This window comes from Osmerus mordax, chromosome 15 (assembly GCF_038355195.1).
Source record: "Osmerus mordax isolate fOsmMor3 chromosome 15, fOsmMor3.pri, whole genome shotgun sequence".
NCBI lineage: Eukaryota > Metazoa > Chordata > Actinopteri > Osmeriformes > Osmeridae > Osmerus > Osmerus mordax.
The window spans coordinates 8,523,722-8,542,922 of NC_090064.1; the positions used below are offsets into that span (position 1 = coordinate 8,523,722).

The window sequence follows — 19,201 nt, forward strand, 5'->3', positions numbered from 1 at the left end:
TCATTCCAGGCCGAAGGTGCTTGTCTCCTCCACAGCGACCAGCAGCTTCTCGAACAGCATGGTGTAGGATGGGTACGGAGGGAGGTCCAGGCGGTTAAAACAAGTGTGAGCCCTGGGACAGAGGGGGAGAGAGAGAGACGTGTGTGAGGGAGAGAGGATGCACTTTGGATCCAAAGCATCTGCTAAATAAACACCTGTAATATAAATGTAACCTAACACTCATCTGTAGCCTGATCCAAACTAGCACTGACAGTAGATTAACTGCGGAACGTTGACCAACTTTTAGGATGAAAGCATTCATTTTGGTCCTCCTCATCCACCTCCTCATCCACCCCTTCTTCCAACCCAACCCTTACAGTATTTAGCCTCTGAAGTGCTGAGGCTGTAGTCTCCCCCCACCACAGCCCCTCTCTCTCCCCTCTGCAGTGTAACGTGAGCCAGCTCTTTTCTGCTGACTGGGTCAGCTCTAAACTAGATCCCTGCCTGTTTGCCAACTAAACGTCCCTTGCTGATAATGCAAGGTGAGAACCTGCAGTAATACACCCCCTCTGAACTTTGTGTTTAAAATAGACTGTTGGGTAGTTACAGTTGATATATTTATCACAAACAGTTCAGAAAGACTGGAATACAATAGAATAGTCTAATGCTGTCCACAGCATATCTGAATGTAAGACCATAACATACAATGTAATAAAACATTATCCTAACGTGGTAAAATGGGAAAAAAAAAGATCCATCAGGGGATGTCTAGACAACTGTTATGGTTCATTTTAGCTCTTACAGTAGCTCGGGGTCACAATCTGGGTGACGATAATCACCTATGTTTGTTTCCAGCCTTTGAGTTGGAGAGCTACATAAGCTAATGCATGGCAGGGCCAAGAGCTAAGTACTTAGACTCAGGAGAAACACTGGGCTGTTTGCAACTATAACCCAGCTTGAATGTTTAATGAAGAAAATTAACTTCCTGCTTTGAAGGATTTTCCCCGGATATTGACGACTAAGATTTTATCCAGTAGTTGTTGGCACACAACAAGCTAAGTTGAAAACTAAGAAGGCCTTTCAGTGGAGAATTCAACTCAACATCTTTTCTTTTTTTTGACCACTATATCAACACAAGCTTTGGGAAACCAGCCTTAGCACAAACATTTATTGTAGTTCTGCCACGTCCTCATCCAATTACAGCTCTCTATTCACACAGAAAACAGGTGACTGCACGCTAGCACCCTGGATAGTACCCTACTAGAACTAGCCTTCCAGCTCCCCCCAGCTGCACCCCTCCTATGCAGCACTGTGTTACTAACCCCTGTTAAAAGAGTGACTTTTATCCACTTCCCGACTCATTGGCAGATCATTGAAGGGACAGTCAAATAATATATTTCTGCCAAAAGCTTTTCTAAAAATGGATCCCAGAGTATCCCTGGACAACGAGTTACTGTAATACATTAAGTCCGGTTGAGTAGGGACCTGCTATACCACCACCACGCCACCAGGGGGTGGAGTGCTGCGTGTGGCTGCTGCTACCTGGGCAGGGAGGTGACCTTCCCCCACTTCTCGATGCAGAACCTCCGCAGGCCGTTGCTGCCCCGCAGGGCGGCGAAGCCCTCGTAGGGGACGCTGGAAGTCCCCGTGACAAACTGGAGGAGGCGGAGCCTCTGCTCGTTGTTGAAGCGCTCCACGGCGCCCCAGAACCATCTTATTACGATGTGGCTGTCGTGGTAACCTGGGGCGGACAGCAAGAGGGGGAAGGAGGAGGGGGGAAATTGAACGGATGATTAACTCGTGTGAAAGGCGCAAAGAGGGCAGAAAGAGCTCGAAAGAGAAAAAGAAGCCAGGATCTGTGTCCATCTCTTTGCAATTCAGCTACTCCCATATCTCATCCAGTCATCTCAGAGGTTATCTCTGTCCCCCCCAGAGTGACATACCTCCCCTATACTCTGTGTTGGTTCTCCAGTCACTGACGTCAATCTCCGCCGTGCCAGCGATGACCAGCTCCAACTCCCTGGCGTCAAACACAGACACCAGCCTGGAGTCCACCACCTGGGGGGAAGGGCGTGAGGGGGTCAGCTGGGCATGTGTGGCGTGCGCCCTGATGCGTGTGTGTGTGTGAGTGCGTGTGTGTGTGTGTTTACCTCGTAGAAGCCCCTGACCAGAGCCTCGGTCTGCTGCACCACCCCTCTCTCCACCCTCCACTTGGCCATGCGCTCGATGTACTCCTTCTTGTTCTTCTCCGTCACCTGCAGGTTGGAGCCGCCTGACTTCAGCTCGCGCTCCGTCACCTGCCACAGGAAATGATGTCACACGACGATACGCCGGACAGGACGGCAGAAGGACGTGAACGACCAGGGAGACAGACAAAACGTGGCGTCCGGAATCCAGCAACTGTTTTGCGACACTATTCAGGTTAGACATGTAAGTAAACAACATATCTAGCTGTGCTGGGCTTCACCGAGGCCTGTTGAACCTCAGAGCTCGGGGAGCTGGAGGGCAGCTTGGCAGACCTACCTGTCCAAACACCTCCTCGTTGACGGTGAAGGTGAGGTCCAGGATGTCCGTGATGTCGTTGTCCTTCATCCACTGCAGGCTCTGGTGGAATTCCTCGTCCAGGTACTCCAGATCACTGAGATCTGTCGCCCTGCGGAGACGGGGAAACGCACACTCGGAGATCAGGAGGAGTGAGAGGGGAGGGTGAGATAAAGAGGAAAGAGAGGGTGAGATCAATTGAAGGAGAGAGAAAGAGAGACGGAGAAAGAGAGAGGGTGAGAAAGCGATGTACGGAAGAGAAAGAGGGAGAGAGAGAGCACAAAGGAGTGCCAGAAGAATGAAGGCTTGTGGTGGTCCATGTTCTCACAGTCTGAGCAGGCCCTTGTAGAAGGGCCTCGTGAAGAAGGCGTCCAGAAGGTACTGATGGATCAGGGCCAGGCCCAGGATACGGCCGCTGAACCGGAACCTGACCCGAAACACAGGAAACACGGCAAGAATCAAAACCCTCTCAGACCACGTGCTATCCAACCGATGACAATCATAATGGAAGAGCACGATGAGAAGCCTGGAAATAAGAACGTTGTAGAATGACGGCCCCCTCACCATTCCAGATGGTTCTCCACGTAGGCCGACATGGGGCTGATCTGGACGGTGTAGGTGTCATTGGCCGAGTACTCAAAGAGGCCGTAGTACGGGTTGAAGAGCTCCTGGGAGAGCAGGAAGAAGAACTCTCTAGAAGGACCACTGTAGTCCAACCTGGAGAGAGGAGAAGCATCCCACATCTGTTAACTATTTACCAATACACACAAATGACGAGCACATCAGTAAATCAATACTATTTGAACATGGTAGAACACTTATCATCAATAATCAATCATCCCAATCTCTAGCAGCCTCATTAAGGGCAAGATAAGCAGGAAACGGCTTTATTTGTATTATTTATTAGTGGTGTTTGCATGTATCTGCTAATCTGGTGGTGTTGGCGTGTTTCTGAGGGGCAGGCAGGCTCACCCCTCCTCTCCCAGGAAGGTGACGTAGAGCTTGTTCCTCTGCAGCTCCTTGCGGGAGTAGGCCATCACCTGGTTGAAGGTGCCCTCCAGCAGGTGGTCCCTCCTCACGATCAGCCTGGAACACACCCAGGAGCCCTCAGCAACGTCACACACACACACACACACACAGACGCACGCATACACACACATCCACGCGGGTGCACACACACACATAATCACACAGACACACGGTCGCACACACGCACGCACACACGGCCGCGCTTACTTGATCTTTCCCGGTCCCTGGCCGTAACCCTTGGCTTCCAGCTTCCTGTAGAAGTTACGCAGTTTGGCTTCAAAGTCTCTGCGGTACGGGGCAGGAGCTCTGGCCCTCTGTAAGCCTGCCATCACACACACACACACACACACCCACACAGACACATGCAGACACACACATACAGACACACACACGTAGACACACACACACACACACACACACACACACAGACACACAGACACATGCAGACACACACATACAGACACACACATGTAGACACACACACACACAGACACACAGACACATGCAGACACACACATACAGACACACACACGTAGACACACAGAGTGGGTCAGCTGCACATGGATTTTAAACACACCCTGTTTCAGGATCAAACTAAAACCCTGACATCCATAATGCATGGGCCGGTAGCAGCCTTCCCCGGCGAGGGATGAAACAAAGCATTCACATGCACTTCCTCCTTGTTCAGGGCTCTGCTAACTATCACGCCGCAACTGAGCCAATCATCATTCCTGTCGGGCGGTTTTTCAAGGTCACGTTTGACAGAGACAAAAGGGGGATGCGGGGGGGTGGGTGGGAATAGAGCACCATTGCAACCCCAGCCTTGTGCTGTGGAGGCCATTGAGGTGTTCCATTAATAGCCCCAACGCCTGTCTCCTTTTGTCAGTGATAATGAGAATAATAACGAGGATAATGGCTACCCAGGCAGACCCTCATCATCTCCTCTTAACGAGCAGGGCGGCTCATTAGGGCAAGGCCTGGGATGATAACCCGACTGTGTGTGTGTGTGTGTGTGTGTGTAGAAGTGTTTGTCAGTGCAGTGTTTTGTTATGGAGTAGACTGACTTATTCCTGAAGGGGCGCTGCATGTGAGAGGATCTGCTGAGATCCATACGCTCTGCTTCAGATGTTGTGGAGAAGCACTATAGGTTGGGGGTACTTAGAAGGGTCAGTAAGGCATGGCTGAGGCCCTGGCTTTTCCCAGTCGTGAGAAAGGTCATCGGCAGGCTGGCCGGTGAAGAGGAACGTGATTGGTTGGCTGCTCAGCGAAGAGGAAGGTGATTGGTGGAGGGGTGTATGGTACCTGGAGAGTTCTGAGGCGAGGAGGCGGGAGAGCAGCGAGGGGAGAAGCTGTACCCAGGATGGAAGGACTGGGGCGGGACGTAGGACATGATCTCCTCCTCAAACAGGCTGGAGGAGGAACACCAAAAACAAGACAAGCAGAGTCAATGCCATTCTAGGCCCCACAGAGTTCACAGTCCCAACTTTACAGCAGAATTCATCAGTCTCGGAGAGATGTTGGGTCAAATCTGCCCAGCAACCAATCCTACCTCAGAAGGATGACCAGGTCTGCATCACATGACAGCTTCTCCACCCCCTGAGTGCCCTCAGTTCGAATGTAGTGAATCTTCTCCCTGATTGGTCAACATACAGAGAGCGGTTGCTCAATTTGACCAATGGCAGCACATATTCATCCTTTTGTGTCTCAAGAACTATCTAATGACCTAGAAATGCTACAGCCTGGAAATGGCAGTGGACCTTCTCTGGTTCTGGGCTGTAGACCATTCTCAGCCCCGTCGCGTGATCTGTCAAAATCACAGCTGAAAATCTCAACTACGCTGGAATGTTGGTTCAACAATGCACTTTGCGCCTGATTGAGTGGAACTAGATTAGCTAGTGTTGTGGAATGCTTTTAAGATAACGATCGGCTTCAACACCTCCTGTGTAGAGTTAGCGCTCAAAGCTAACCAAACAGAAACTGACTGGGGGCCACCACCCTGCAATTAGGAGGCCCTGGCTGTTACCACCATCCCCCTCTCTCTCTCTCTCTCTCTCTCTCTCTCTCTCTCTCTCTCTCTCTCTCTCTCTCTCTCTCTTACACACACACACTCTCTCTTTCACTCTCTCTTTCACTCTCTCTTTCACTCTCTCTTTCACTCTCTCTCTCTCTCTCTCTCTCTCTCTCTCTCTCTCTCTCTCTCTGTCTCTGGAAATTTGATGATGCCTATGACGGTTATAGAGATTGACAGCTACACAGAGTATCGTTCGAGATCTGTCCTGATGCACGCACACCCGTCCCATAGTCGCACTGCTGTGCCCCCTATCCCACCGTACCCTTCCAGCCCATCGGAAGCAGATAGAACCCCATCGAGGGGTCAGGAGGTGGTTTCCAGGGTTACCTCAGCACGTGGTTCCTGACGAGGCCCGGCTGTCTCTCCTGGAGCAGCTCGAAGATGTTGGGCTGGCGGAGGAACGCCACGATCTTGTCGTTGTACGCTGCGGGGAGTGACGGGCAGAAACACAGACACTAGTATCTGATGCTGTGAGCCCCAGGGCCATGCACTACACAGTGGCAGACAGGATCTGATCAATATGGCAGTGTTCTAGGCCCAGGCTCGCTCATGCGGCAGACGTTCTTTCCGTCTCTCTCTTGTTTCCTTTTGTTATCTCTTTCCGACTCTTGTTCTTTCTCTTTCTTCCTCTCGAGGCTCTCCAGACGTCCACACACGTCTCTCTCTCTCGCTCTGCTCTCTCTCGCTCTGCTCTCTCTCTCTCGCTCTGCTCTCTCTCGCTCTGCTCTCTCTCTCTCTCGCTCTGCTCTCTCTCGCTCTGCTCTCTCTCGCTCTGCTCTCTCTCGCTCTGCTCTCTCTCTTCTCTTTCAAAATTGTAAGTGGACTCTAATAACTTAGTCATTAACATTCTTAAAAATTTAAGAACATCTGAAGTATAAAAGGAAGTGCCACTTCCTGCTTTGATGTAGAGTACTGATGGGAGTACATCATGTGACAGCCTCTTCTGCATATTAATCAGAGAGCCGACGAGTCCTATCAATTCTCTGAAAACTGACACAAAAGAACAAAAGAAACATCCTGTAGCCTTAAACAAGGATTTGTTAGATCCAAAATGAAGTATATATAAGAATTTCTGTTTCCTGACTCTGGAGTTTTCTACAGAAATGACAGACATATCCTCCTTTACCACTTGAAAGCGTTCATTCAAAATCCATACACACACATATTACAAAGCACAATAAAACATATGATTGCTCTATTCTGGAAACATCAGTAGTCTAACAACTAAATAAGTTGAGCGCATGAAAACCATAGTCCCACCATGCTTTCAAATTCAACACTAGTGGTTCAAGCGACACTTCAACATCCTGCCTCCTGAAATCCGTCTCATCACTTCCACCCCTAACAACCCAAACTGCCCACGTCTGAGTGGAGTCGAGCTGGAAACAACCCCCTTGAACCCGGCAGGGAGAAGAGAGTGGTGTCAGACAGCAGTCCTCTCTCTCTCCTCCCTGCCGCGGCTGAGAGGAAGACAGGCATGCTGTGGCTTCTACACATGTAATTACAGCTGGGCCGCTCTGCTCAAACACCACTACCCACAACCCACCTCGGAAAGAGGGAGGACGGGGGGGGAGAGGATGGATGAGAAGGAGGATGGGAGGAGGAAAACAGAAGTATGAAGAGGAAAGGAGGAGAAAGGGAGGAGGATGCAGCAAAGCAGGACATTCTTGTGGCCTTCCAGTGTGTTTTGAGTGTGTGTGTGTGCGTGCGTGTGCGTGGATGGTGAGTGTATGGTCGAAACTCACAGTATCCAAGTTCTAAACCACAGAGACTCCACTGACATAAGCTGTGGTCCGTGGTTTGGAGCTAGACTTTCATCACGGTTCTGTCTCCGATATCTTGGTTGAATGGCGCACACGCTACACTTCATGTTATACTTTCAACTGTCAGTCTACTGACTAATTATGCACAGACAGCAATAATGAGAGGGGTAATTATGTCTCATGGTTTGCTACAGTATGTGCGAAATGTTACCAGTTTCTATATTTCTCTGTGTGTTTGTAGTGTCAAGCAAGGTTCTGTATGAAGTTAATCTTACACTCACAGAGTGTACCGAGGCATAAATAGTGTGTTGCCAGGTTGTTTCCTGGTTTATTTACCCTTGGTGGTTCTGGGTAATGTAGTTTAGCAATAGGGGTATAGAGTCAGGGTGGTACTGGATGCGTATAGCTTCTACCAGGCTGTTTTCTAATCTTTGCCCCTGGTGGTTCTGGGTAATGTAGTTCAATAGTACTCACATGGTGTACCTAGGGGTACAGAGTCAGGGTGGTACTGGCTGCGTATAGCTGCTACCAGGCTGTTTCCTGGCCTGGCCAACAGAGCAGCCCCTCGACTCCTGGACACTTCCGAGGCCTAGACAGTCGGGACAAACAACCGTGATACGTTTCTGTTCTGCATGTTCTCCATTCTGATTGGCTGAAAAGCTTCATGGCTGTTAGACGGGCTGTGTGCTGACCTCTCCGGCGCTGTAGCTGCGGAGCCTCTGCAGGTGCTGTCTGTGGGTCAGGTGGTTGGGCAGGCGGCCGTTCTGCAGGGGGATGCGTGGGTCGATGAAGGTGGTCGCGCGGCTGTTGTGGTCCACAAAGAACGACTGGAGTGCAACAGGAAAAACAGGTCTTTAGGGTGCTGAGGTGAGAAGTTGTACCAAAACAGTTTTTTTTAAACACTGAGGATGAGGCCTTTAAGTTCTTACTTAAAAAGTGGGGGAGGGACAGATTTTGTATGATGAAACCTACTCTTCTGATACACTGTAAGACCTCTGTATCTAGACAGACCAGGGTCATAGGTCATCATGGGTCGGGATGGTAGTAGAACAGAGCCCACCTTCCCCTGCGGGTCAGTCTTGATCTCCCAGCCTCTGGGCAGCTCCAGCTGCGTGTCGGCAAACTTGTTGAGGAAGACCACGAGGTCGCGGTTGTGCTGGTAGCGCTCAAAGTTCCGGGCATCGCGGCGCACCTTCAGGATCATGTGCTTCAGACAGGTGCTGTTGGTGAATATCCTGTAGGCTCCCTGGAACAGAGAGATGGAGAGGGAGGGAGGGAGGGAGGGGGAGAGAGATGGGGAGGGAGGGGGAGAGATGTGGAGGAAGATGTGGAGGGAGTGAGAGAGAGGGAGATATGAAGGGAGGGGGGAGAGAGAAATGGTCTGTTTTGGTTTACTGTTATTATTGTAATTACTGATTACTGATTGTGCGCTGAAGTTCTATTGGCCTGTCGGCTGATTAATTGTACCACAGGGGGATAATTAACACACACACACACACATTTTGAAAGGTTATCTGACTCATAACTCTGCAGCTTGTCAATTAATGTATAAACAAGAAAAAAATGCAGCGCCGTTAATTCACTGGCTCTCGAAGCGAACGCACGTGACATCACTTCCTGTCATCACCTCTCTGTTGACAGGTCACGCCAAATCTGCGCTACCAATCTCCCAGCTGTGACAGGGGGCTGCGGCGAGCCCAGGGCGATCGATAATCAGACTCTATTAATAGATCAGCAGATAGCTTAGGACCTACACAGTATGACAAGGTGAAAATAATGTGAACCAACAACGAAAGCGGAAGGAAATCCAAAAGTGAGTGTCATGCAAGCAGAGTGAACATCCTTCATCCTGAGATTCGTAAGGTCGGCAGGGAAGACAGGAACAGAACGAAGACTCACATAGTTGGCGTGGAGGACGGTGAAGAACTCTGGGTGTGTGATGAACTTGACGGCCGGAGACTGCAGGAGCAGGGTGATCTTCTGGTTGCTGACCGGGGAGGACGGGCCCTCTCTCCTGGGCTCTGGGTGACAGGACAGGACAGGAACGTGGAGGTCACGCCCAGAGACACAGACACACAGTGGCACCCGCCCGGAAGCAATCCCCCACGTCCCTTATAAGAGAACAGGCTGTGATCCTGGCTGCAGGTACTTACCGATGGCCAGGGGCGGCGAGTCCGCCTCGGTTTCTGTACTGCCACTCCTCTCCAGCCTACGACTCCCACAATCCTCCTCGGTCGCCATTGTCCTCTGAATGTTCTGGTACCTGCACGGTGGGGGGGGACGGGGGGACAGGGGGGGGGGAACGGGGGTGGAAATGACATCACTGTCAGGAAAGGGTGTCCCTAGATTAGGGGGCTCAGCGAGCCGGTTAAAGAAAGGCTTGCAGGATTTGCAGCACGACAGTTCGTCCGAGCCTTTCGTAATCTCTCTCTGTTGCGGTCATAAAGACAACCCATAGCAGGGATTCCCTGAGTGCCTTCAGAGCATCGGATGTGATCTGGCTTCGTGACCACGTCCTCTGCGTGGTCCGCCAGGACTGGAGAACGAGGTCACCGGAGGGGACCAGGAGCGTGGTGAGAAGTGTGAGTCCTCAATCTAATGTGGTTCAATGATACTCCATCTTAACAAGAACCCAGGAGACACTTATCCTTTCAGAGGCACGCTGCGCCCAAGCAAACCAATTTGGTACATAATTGAAAGTGTGTGTGTGTGTGTGACTAAAGCTAAAAAACATTCTCTTAAATACACGTGGGTGCAAGCAATAATGGGCTCCGTTTGTGAGGTTATTTACCCACATTATGATTAGCAAGCTGGCATTAAGTAGGCTATAGGCCACATAACCCAATTACCAACGACCGTTTGTGAAGAACATCTAAGACGTTACCATGCTAGCTAGGAGCCTATCCTGCATCTGCATCGAAATGAGCAGATGTCTGTGAAATAACACTTCAAACCCCCACCACTAGCTCCACCAGTATCCCCAGGTGACTTTGAGCACATGGACACTGCAGAGGCCATCGCAAGTGGTGCTACGATGATAGGAATATGCTAAAGATGTCCGCTAAGACGATGGAGGATTGTGTCAACAAGGTGAGGCTTCAGTCTGACATGGCTAGCAACGCAGCTCAGCACATTTGATGTGACCAGATGTCAGTGCTGCCCTGCGTCCACTCTGTGGGCAAGGGTTTTCAGACTGCAGCTCCGTGCTTGTCCACCAGGTGGCAGTACAACACAGTATTCCAAGTGATTCAGCGTCAACAACAAATACATTGGTGGACTTCCCTGTTCTCTCACACAACTTCTCCGATACACATCTCTCTCTCTCTCTCTCTCTCTCTCTCTCTCTCTCTCTCTCTCTCTCTCTCTCTCTCCACACACACACACACTCGCTCTGCTGTTAATCCTCTCCATCGATCCATCCATCCCTTCCTTCCTTCTCTCTTCCTCATCCTCTCCATCTTTCCTCTCCATCTCTCCTTCCTTCCTTCCTGCTCGCCTCTCGCCCTTCCTCCTCTGTCCACCCCGCCCTCCGTCTCACCTGCGGTTGAGCTGTTCCATCTGGTGGGTGGAGTTGGAGCGATGGAGGCCAGAGCATTTGGGGGCGTGGCTGGGCCTCTGCCAGGAGGTGGTGCGGTTGACGTGGTCCACGTAGAAGACTCGCCCGTGGCTGTCGATGCGCGCCTCCCAGTCTGCCGCCACAGGAAGCAGTCAGACGTCACACACGGTGAGATTACGACGCGGAATTAACATATTGATTCAGAAGGAGTCCGTAAGCAGGCACCATCATCAATATTCAGCACAGGGTAACGTACAGGGACTGTGGTGAGAGACTAGGGGCTCTGTTGTCACATGGGCGTTGGAAGTCAACATTGTTGGCAAACTGAAAGGACAAGGGTGTTTACAGGGTTTCCCTCTATCACTCCATCTCTCTCTCTCTGTCTCTCTCTCTCTCTCTCTCTCTCTCTCTCCTCGTCCTTTCCTTCCTCTCCTCTCAGACATCCCTCTCTCCGTCTGTCCTTGATCGCAGGGGTTTTCTGGGCTCACAGACGTGAAGGGGAAGATATGATTCCCTCAGGGTTAGTGTGCCTTCTGTCGGGAGTCAAACACACACACACACACACACACACACAGGCGCGTGCCCACACACACACATAGAGCACTTCCCTGCCTGGCTCTAGTTACACACCCCGGAGAGACGGATATGAACCATGGAAATCCAGTGTGTGTGTGTGTGCGTGCTATAAATGCAGGATGCATACCAATGCATTTCACAATAAAAAGTGTGAGTATTATACCCATGTTCATTCCATCCTTAAAAAACAACACATCCCATAATCCTCTTCCCGTGGTTTTTCCTAAAAGGCAGGAAGCAGTTTCCCCTCTTGGCACGACACAGCAGCCTATCAGAAGCTGTCAAACCTCCCCCACCAGCACATTCAACTCCCTGCTGACTAGGTTTTTGGGGTCTATTTTTAGCAGTTGGAGAGGCTGCCCACCCTATAGAGCTACCACAGCTCAGCAGTCCTGTTGCTGTGACATTGCACCAACTCCCAATATCAATACTGAGCAGCGCAGCCCAGCACTACCGAACAATAGGATGAGCTTCCGCTGAAAATAGGCAAGGTGTCTCTTTACTGGGGGAGACGACTCAACGAAATGCACAAGCGTGACATTGATCTTTCGTTCTAACTTTGTTTCTGGACTGTGCACAATACATTCTCGATATGGTTTCATTTCACAGGTATCTTGTGAACCATGTTTCAAAACTGCATTTCCATCCATACCCCTTCTTATAGAGGGATCATAGATCCCCCCTACATTTAGATGTTATAAAAAGGTTTTTGGTCTAAGCCTATCCCAGCCTATCCAAATACCAATAAAACATATCCTATCCTAACCTAGAACTTTCTCTGAACTATTTATCTATCAGATTTAAGCCTATCCTGTCCTAGATTAGCCTTCCCAAGCTCAACTGGTCGGGTGACATGTTCACAACAGCCTCTGTAGGACCAACTTGAAAGCACTACAAGCCAAATCTATCTGGACCCACAGCTTGTGTGCCAAAGACATCACTGGGACTTGTAGTCTTGTAGTCCTACAGGCAACGGGAGGCCACGCACCACGCGTCAATACCGTTAGAGCAATCAACCCCCCATCGATATAAATATAGACCGCCATCCCTGCTCTGCCCTCCCCGACGGCCCATCGCTATGGTAACAGTGTGTCAGAGAGGGGGGGGGGGTGGGGGGTGGTTAGTGGTGTGATGATGGTGTGAGATAATGTAACTGGGTGTTGGTTGTATCTGCAGGGTCGAGGTCCAACACTGCCAGAGCCACAGCAGTAAACAACCCCCAGAGAGCCTCTCACTGTGAAAGCCACAGATCCCTGACACGCCCGCTTAACCCTTACCCCGCCAAGGGACCAACAGGGGGAGGAAGTGGATGGAACGGAGGGAAGGAGACGGAAAGAAATGAAGAGATGGAAAAGTACTTACCCTGATGGATGTGTGTCGTTTCCACACTGGAGGCAAATGAATCTGAATTCATGCACATGAGGCGGGGACACGCAAAAGAAAGCAGGGATGAGGGAGGCGGATGACAGAGGATGTCTTACTTGGAGGCAAGGGCTCATCCACAGTGGGGTAATGGTTGGGGTCGGGTCTCATGGCTGGAGCATGGTTGACTGGATGGTAACAGCATGGTGACGCGGAATAAGGGCCTACAGACATGGGAGAAACCAGCATGGAGGGCATGTCTCAATAGTCTCAGATGGCACACTCTCCTCTGTCTCCTCTCCCCTTCACATACTCTGATCAGCAAACATAGGGATGGTGAAAGGTGTATCGCGCAGCCATGACCACTGTACACTTCCTTGCACCATTCCATTGTTTTCTCGCGTCATCGCAGAGAAAGGGAAGGAATCAAGGGAAGGAAGCCCCTTTAGAGTATTGAGATGTCACCTGGGACAAGGAAATGGAGGTTGTTTTTACAGGGGTAAAAGCAACCGTTTTCCCAGCACATATATTTGATACAAAGCCGTATCAGATATATGACATGGAGATGTTTCTTTCTTCTCCGAACCCTGGGTGATGGGTGTGATCTAGAGCGGAAGAATCGGAGGCTAAAAGCCTGCTGTTTTCCCTGCAGGAGGTCTGAAGAGTCCCCTCCACACTGGTGATGCGCTGGATGGCTTTCCTTGGGATGATGAAGGGAAATAAATCAGGCCTGCCTGTCTCTCCCTGCCTGTTCTTGCCTGCCTGTACCTGCCTGCCTGTACCTGCCTGTCTGTACCTGCCTGTCTGTACCTGCCTGCCTGTACCTGCCTGCCTGTACCTGCCTGCCTGTACCTGCCTGTCTGTACCTGCCTGTCTGTACCTGCCTGCCTGTACCTGCCTGTCTGTACCTGCCTGTCTGTACCTGCCTGCCTGTACCTGCCTGCCTGTACCTGCCTGGCTGTACCTGCCTGTCTGTACCTACCTGCCTGTACCTGCCTGCCTGTACCTGCCTGCCTGTCTGTACCTGCCTGCCTGTACCTGCCTGCCTGCCTGTACCTGACTGTCTGTACCTGCCTGTCTGTACCTACCTGCCTGTACCTGCCTGTACCTGCCTGTCTGTACCTGCCTGCCTGTACCTGCCTGCCTGTACCTGCCTGCCTGTCTGTACCTGCCTGCCTGTACCTGCCTGTCTGTACCTGCCTGTCTGTACCTACCTGCCTGTACCTGCCTGCCTGTACCTGCCTGTCTGTACCTGCCTGCCTGTACCTGCCTGACTGTACCTGCCTGCCTGTCTGTACCTGCCTGCCTGTACCTGCCTGTCTGTACCTGCCTGTACCTGCCTGCCTGTACCTGCCTGTCTGTACCTGCCTGCCTGTACCTGCCTGCCTGTACCTGCCTGTCTGTACCTGCCTGTCTGTACCTGCCTGCCTGTACCTGCCTGCATGTACCTGCCTGTCTGTACCTACCTGCCTGTACCTGCCTGCCTGTACCTGCCTGCCTGTCTGTACCTGCCTGCCTGCCTGTACCTGCCTGCCTGTCTGTACCTGCCTGCCTGTACCTGCCTGCCTGTCTGTACCTGCCTGCCTGTCTGTACCTGCCTGCCTGTACCTGCCTGTCTGTACCTGCCTGTCTGTACCTACCTGCCTGTACCTGCCTGCCTGTACCTGCCTGCCTGTACCTGCCTGCCTGTGCCTGCCTGCCTGTCTGTACCTGCCTGCCTGTACCTGCCTGTCTGTACCTGCCTGTCTGTACCTGCCTGCCTGTACCTGCCTGTCTGTACCTGCCTGCCTGTCTGTACCTGCCTGCCTGTACCTGCCTGTCTGTACCTACCTGCCTGTACCTACCTGCCTGTACCTACCTGCCTGTACCTGCCTGCCTGTCTGTACCTGCCTGTCTGTACCTGCCTGCCTGTACCTGCCTGCCTGTCTGTACCTGCCTGTCTGTACCTGCCTGTCTGTACCTGCCTGCCTGTCTGTACCTGCCTGCCTGTACCTGCCTGCCTGTCTGTACCTGCCTGCCTGTCTGTACCTGCCTGCCTGTACCTGCCTGTCTGTACCTGCCTGTCTGTACCTACCTGCCTGTACCTGCCTGCCTGTACCTGCCTGCCTGTACCTGCCTGCCTGTGCCTGCCTGCCTGTCTGTACCTGCCTGCCTGTACCTGCCTGTCTGTACCTGCCTGTCTGTACCTGCCTGCCTGTACCTGCCTGTCTGTACCTGCCTGCCTGTCTGTACCTGCCTGTACCTGCCTGTCTGTACCTACCTGCCTGTACCTACCTGCCTGTACCTACCTGCCTGTACCTGCCTGCCTGTCTGTACCTGCCTGCCTGTACCTGCCTGCCTGTACCTGCCTGCCTGTCTGTACCTGCCTGTCTGTACCTGCCTGTCTGTACCTGCCTGCCCGTACCTACCTGCCTGTACCTGCCTGTCTGTACCTGCCTGCCTGTACCTGCCTGTCTGTACCTGCCTGCCTGTACCTGCCTGTCTGTACCTGCCTGTCTGTACCTGCCTGTCTGTACCTACCTGCCTGTACCTGCCTGTCTGTACCTACCTGCCTGTACCTACCTGCCTGTACCTACCTGCCTGTACCTACCTGCCTGTACCTGCCTGCCTGTCTGTACCTGCCTGTCTGTACCTGCCTGCCTGTACCTGCCTGCCTGTCTGTACCTGCCTGTCTGTACCTGCCTGTCTGTACCTGCCTGCCTGTCTGTACCTGCCTGCCTGTACCTGCCTGTCTGTACCTGCCTGCCTGTACCTGCCTGTCTGTACCTGCCTGCCTTCAGCTCCAAGCCTGCCAGTACCTACCTGCTCCACTGGTCCAGTGAAACCAAATAATCCCAGGTTATTTCTGGAAGCTTCTCTCAGCCCATTGAGAATGCTGCTAGTGTGACTGTGAGTGTTTGTGTGTACTGTCTGAAAGTGATCCCCCTTCATTTATTCTCTCTCTCCCCTCTCTTCCCCCTCTCTGGTTGGGTGTCAATTATGTCCTCTTCTCAAAGCAAGAAGTAAACACAGCAACCCATCCTAGCTGCCTGCCTGCCTGCCTGCCAGCTGCACAGCAGGGTTTGCATGAGTGTGTGTGTGTGTGTGTGTGTGTGTGTGTGTGTGTGTGTGTGTGTGTGACTGCACAGAGGGCATGCTGAGTATTTGAAATGTTAGTTAGACCCAACAGTTGAGCACTCAGCAGTAAACAAAGAAACCAATGTTAGCTAGGACACACACACGTGCGCACACACACACACACACATTCTGTATACAGGGTGTATTGTGCTCCTCTTCATTTGTCTACATTCAATGACGATAACAAGGCCAAAACGATTTTCAAAGAATCTATAGACATTAAATGTAATGTTCAAACGACAAATTGTCCTGAACCTGTTCTCCTCTGACATCCCATAATAACCTGCTGCGTTACAACCAGATAACCAATTACCTAGGTGACACCAGCTCAGAATAACACGTCTCACCCTTGTGTTCTAATTAGACGGCGGTAACTTTGAAGTGAGACAGAGAGATGGACATGAATGCTCTGAGAAGAGTGGCAGTATGGAGTCTCCCAGTTTGCTAATAGAGGCAGGGAAAAAACAGAAACCATCAAATCTGTTGTTTTTAGCATAGCTGGGTGACCTACATTTCCCCTAACTGCTAATGAGAGTCAACATGTACTGTAGGTACTGCTTGGAGGATGGATAAGCTGTGCTGAGCCAAAAGAGGGAGAGGCTCTTCCTGATATTAGAGAGAGAGAGAGAGAGGGAGAGGGAGAGAGAGAGAGAGAGAGAGAGAGACGAAACCTGAACCTGAAAAAAAGCAAGTCACCCAAACCCATCCTTCTGTTCTGATGTTTAAACCAGCTCAGGAACAAAACAACATCCTCCAGCAGATGGCTGGCTCAGGATCTGAACACTAGGACCATTGTTATCCCCCCCTAACAGCTTTGTTAACAGCATTGTCTGTGTGACCAACACACTCCGCATCCACCTCTCACCTCGGAGGTCACAGTTACCTTTGCCCTCAACCCGGTGGCCAGAATGTGTGTGGTGTTCAGAAAAGGTCACACGGTCACCTGATGGCTTTTGTGAAGGGGGGCGAGCACACAAACAAATGAGATCTCACTGAGCAGAACCCACCCACACACACACACACACACACACACAGCATGAGCCAATGGTTCCTTTTGTCAATCTGCTGTCCTGTAAAAGGTTAGGCTCTAATTAGTGTTTGTATTCCTCTCAGCGGGTCTCAGTTTGATGCCAATGGGGTCAGACAGGGGGTGGGGGTGGGGGAGGGGGGTGATCATTAAAACGAGACTGACAGCTGTCAGCCATGTGTCAGTTTAGGGGGGAAGGGAAACGTTGTGACACCTGATGTCCGCGCAAACATCGCTAACAGCCCCCGCCGGCCATGCTGCTGGTGAGGGGGGCGAACGAGGTTCACACACACACACGGCAAGTGACGAGCGGAAAAACACCACAACTCCGAAAGCTCCTTGCCGGCTCACTCTCATTCACCTGGTCGGGCGTCGACGTCTCTCACCTGTTCCGTTCCTGTCGCTGGGGCCCGCCACGGGCTCCCCGCTCTCTCCGCCCCCCTCCTCCGTCCAGCCCTCTCCCCTCTCTCCCCCCGCCTCCCTGCCCTCGGGGCTCTGCACGGAGTCGGGCACCGACTCGAAGGCGCTGTTCTCCTCCTCGTCCTCCTCCTGCGAGGAGAACACGGTGCTCTCGGAGAGGCGCGTGCTGTCCACGGAGGAGAGGCGCGTGTGGCTGCAGAAGCGGTTGCGGCCCTCGTAGCCCGAGTTGCTGTAGCAGGACGTGCTGTAGCAGGACGTGCTGTAGCAGGAGTTGTCGCACAGCTCGCACTCGCTCTCCCCCGGGGGCCTGGAGACGCTGCCCGGCTGGCCTCCCCGCCCGCCCCTCTCGCCCTCCTGGCCCGCGGGCCGCGCCCCCCGGACGCCTTCGCCCTCCAGGAGATGGTTGAGCTCGGACAGACGCTCGATGGACAGGCTCCTGGGGAGAGCCCTTCTGCAGCAGGGGCCCGGGCACGCCCGCACCTGGGGGGGGGGGGAGGAGGCAGAGAGGGGGGGAGGAGGACAGAGGGAAGGGCGGGAGAGGGGGTAGAGGTCAATTAGATGAGTACATTCCCGTCGTGTCCCATTGCTCGGAAATGGGAGGATTAAATAAATCCAATTTTCATGAGCATGCTCTGTTCAGGCTGGTTTAGAAGACCGGAAGGCTCCGTGATAATCGCGGCGTCGACGCCGGTCATCCTACACGGTACCTGAGAAGGGGACTGGGCGGTATCTTCCTCCTCGTCCTCCTCTTCATCTCCGTCTTTGGCCGTCTTGAGGCTGGCCGTGTCGGGGGGTGGGGAGGAGCCTTCCCCCTCGTCCGGCTCCTCCTCCTCGTCCTGGCTGGCGTGCCGCTGGCGTGCCGAGGGCAGGCTGTGGAGGAGGTGGTGGATGCGGATGTAGTGCGTGCGCGGCGTCTCCGGGTCGCCGCACGCCGAGGCGATCCCCGTCTCCAGCTCAGACACGGGCAGCGAGCACGGCCGGTTCTTCCGGCGCAGGGCGCTGCGCATGGAGGGGGAGGGGGAGGAGGCGCGGGAGGCGCAGTCGCACCCGGCCCCTCCCTGGGCCTCTGACTCGCCCTCTCCGCCCTCCTCTTCTTCTCCTCCTCCTCCTCCGACCTCCGGCGCCTCCTCCTGCACCTCCTCCTGCGCCTCCTCCTGCACCTCCCCCTGCACCTCCCCCTGCACCTCCCCCTGCAATTCCTCCTGCTGGATCCCGCTAGCTCCCTCTAGTGGAGCCTCAACCAGCGTTGTCACATCGCTGTCCACCTCCACCTCCGCGTCCCCCTCCTCGAGCATCACCCCTGGCTGGATCTCCTCCTCTTCAACCGCCACCTCCTCCTCTTCTCCTCCTGCCTCTGTATTCCCTTCTGCACCCACATCTCCTCCTTCTTCCTCCTCCATCTCTCCTCCAGCCGTACCTTGTTCCGTCGGGGCCTCCACCTCCTGGATGGTGCTCTCCTCCTCCACGGCCCCCTGCTCCTCCGGGGACTTCTCCTCACCCACCTCCCCAGGATGGGCCTCCTCTACGGGGGAGGCCGGAGCCACCACGCAGCAGGGCTCCAGGTCTGGGGATTCATCCAGGGGCAGGTCCGGCATGTCCGGGCCCAGGCTCAGGGTGTCGTCGTCGGGCAGGTCGTCAGGGAGGGCTGGGTCTTGGTTCTCCTCCTCTGGAGGGTCATCTGGAACCACGGGGACCACTGGCTCCATGACCAGGGAGAGGTCCTCGTCATCTGAGAGGGGGACAACGGCACAAGAGAGGGA

General features: G+C 53.1%; 1 protein-coding gene across 1 annotated transcript in view; it reads right to left on the reverse strand.

Moving 5' to 3' along the window:
• The window catches only part of LOC136957636 (E3 ubiquitin-protein ligase HECW1), a 33,565-nt gene continuing 14,364 nt past the window's right edge, over window positions 1-19,201 (reverse strand). Inside the window, exons 9-30 of the mRNA XM_067251726.1 lie at window positions 18,614-19,170; window positions 18,149-18,577; window positions 17,408-17,921; window positions 12,997-13,101; window positions 10,922-11,072; window positions 9,537-9,646; window positions 9,283-9,404; window positions 8,444-8,629; window positions 8,076-8,210; window positions 7,858-7,972; window positions 5,948-6,044; window positions 5,099-5,182; window positions 4,852-4,958; window positions 3,757-3,871; window positions 3,493-3,606; window positions 3,085-3,237; window positions 2,849-2,947; window positions 2,503-2,632; window positions 2,130-2,276; window positions 1,923-2,037; window positions 1,522-1,720; window positions 1-112 (exon numbers count right to left, since the gene is read on the reverse strand). Of these exons, the coding sequence (XP_067107827.1) occupies window positions 1-112; window positions 1,522-1,720; window positions 1,923-2,037; window positions 2,130-2,276; window positions 2,503-2,632; window positions 2,849-2,947; window positions 3,085-3,237; window positions 3,493-3,606; window positions 3,757-3,871; window positions 4,852-4,958; window positions 5,099-5,182; window positions 5,948-6,044; window positions 7,858-7,972; window positions 8,076-8,210; window positions 8,444-8,629; window positions 9,283-9,404; window positions 9,537-9,646; window positions 10,922-11,072; window positions 12,997-13,101; window positions 17,408-17,921; window positions 18,149-18,577; window positions 18,614-19,170 (3,896 nt within the window). The remainder of the gene's footprint in view (window positions 113-1,521; window positions 1,721-1,922; window positions 2,038-2,129; window positions 2,277-2,502; window positions 2,633-2,848; window positions 2,948-3,084; window positions 3,238-3,492; window positions 3,607-3,756; window positions 3,872-4,851; window positions 4,959-5,098; window positions 5,183-5,947; window positions 6,045-7,857; window positions 7,973-8,075; window positions 8,211-8,443; window positions 8,630-9,282; window positions 9,405-9,536; window positions 9,647-10,921; window positions 11,073-12,996; window positions 13,102-17,407; window positions 17,922-18,148; window positions 18,578-18,613; window positions 19,171-19,201) is intronic.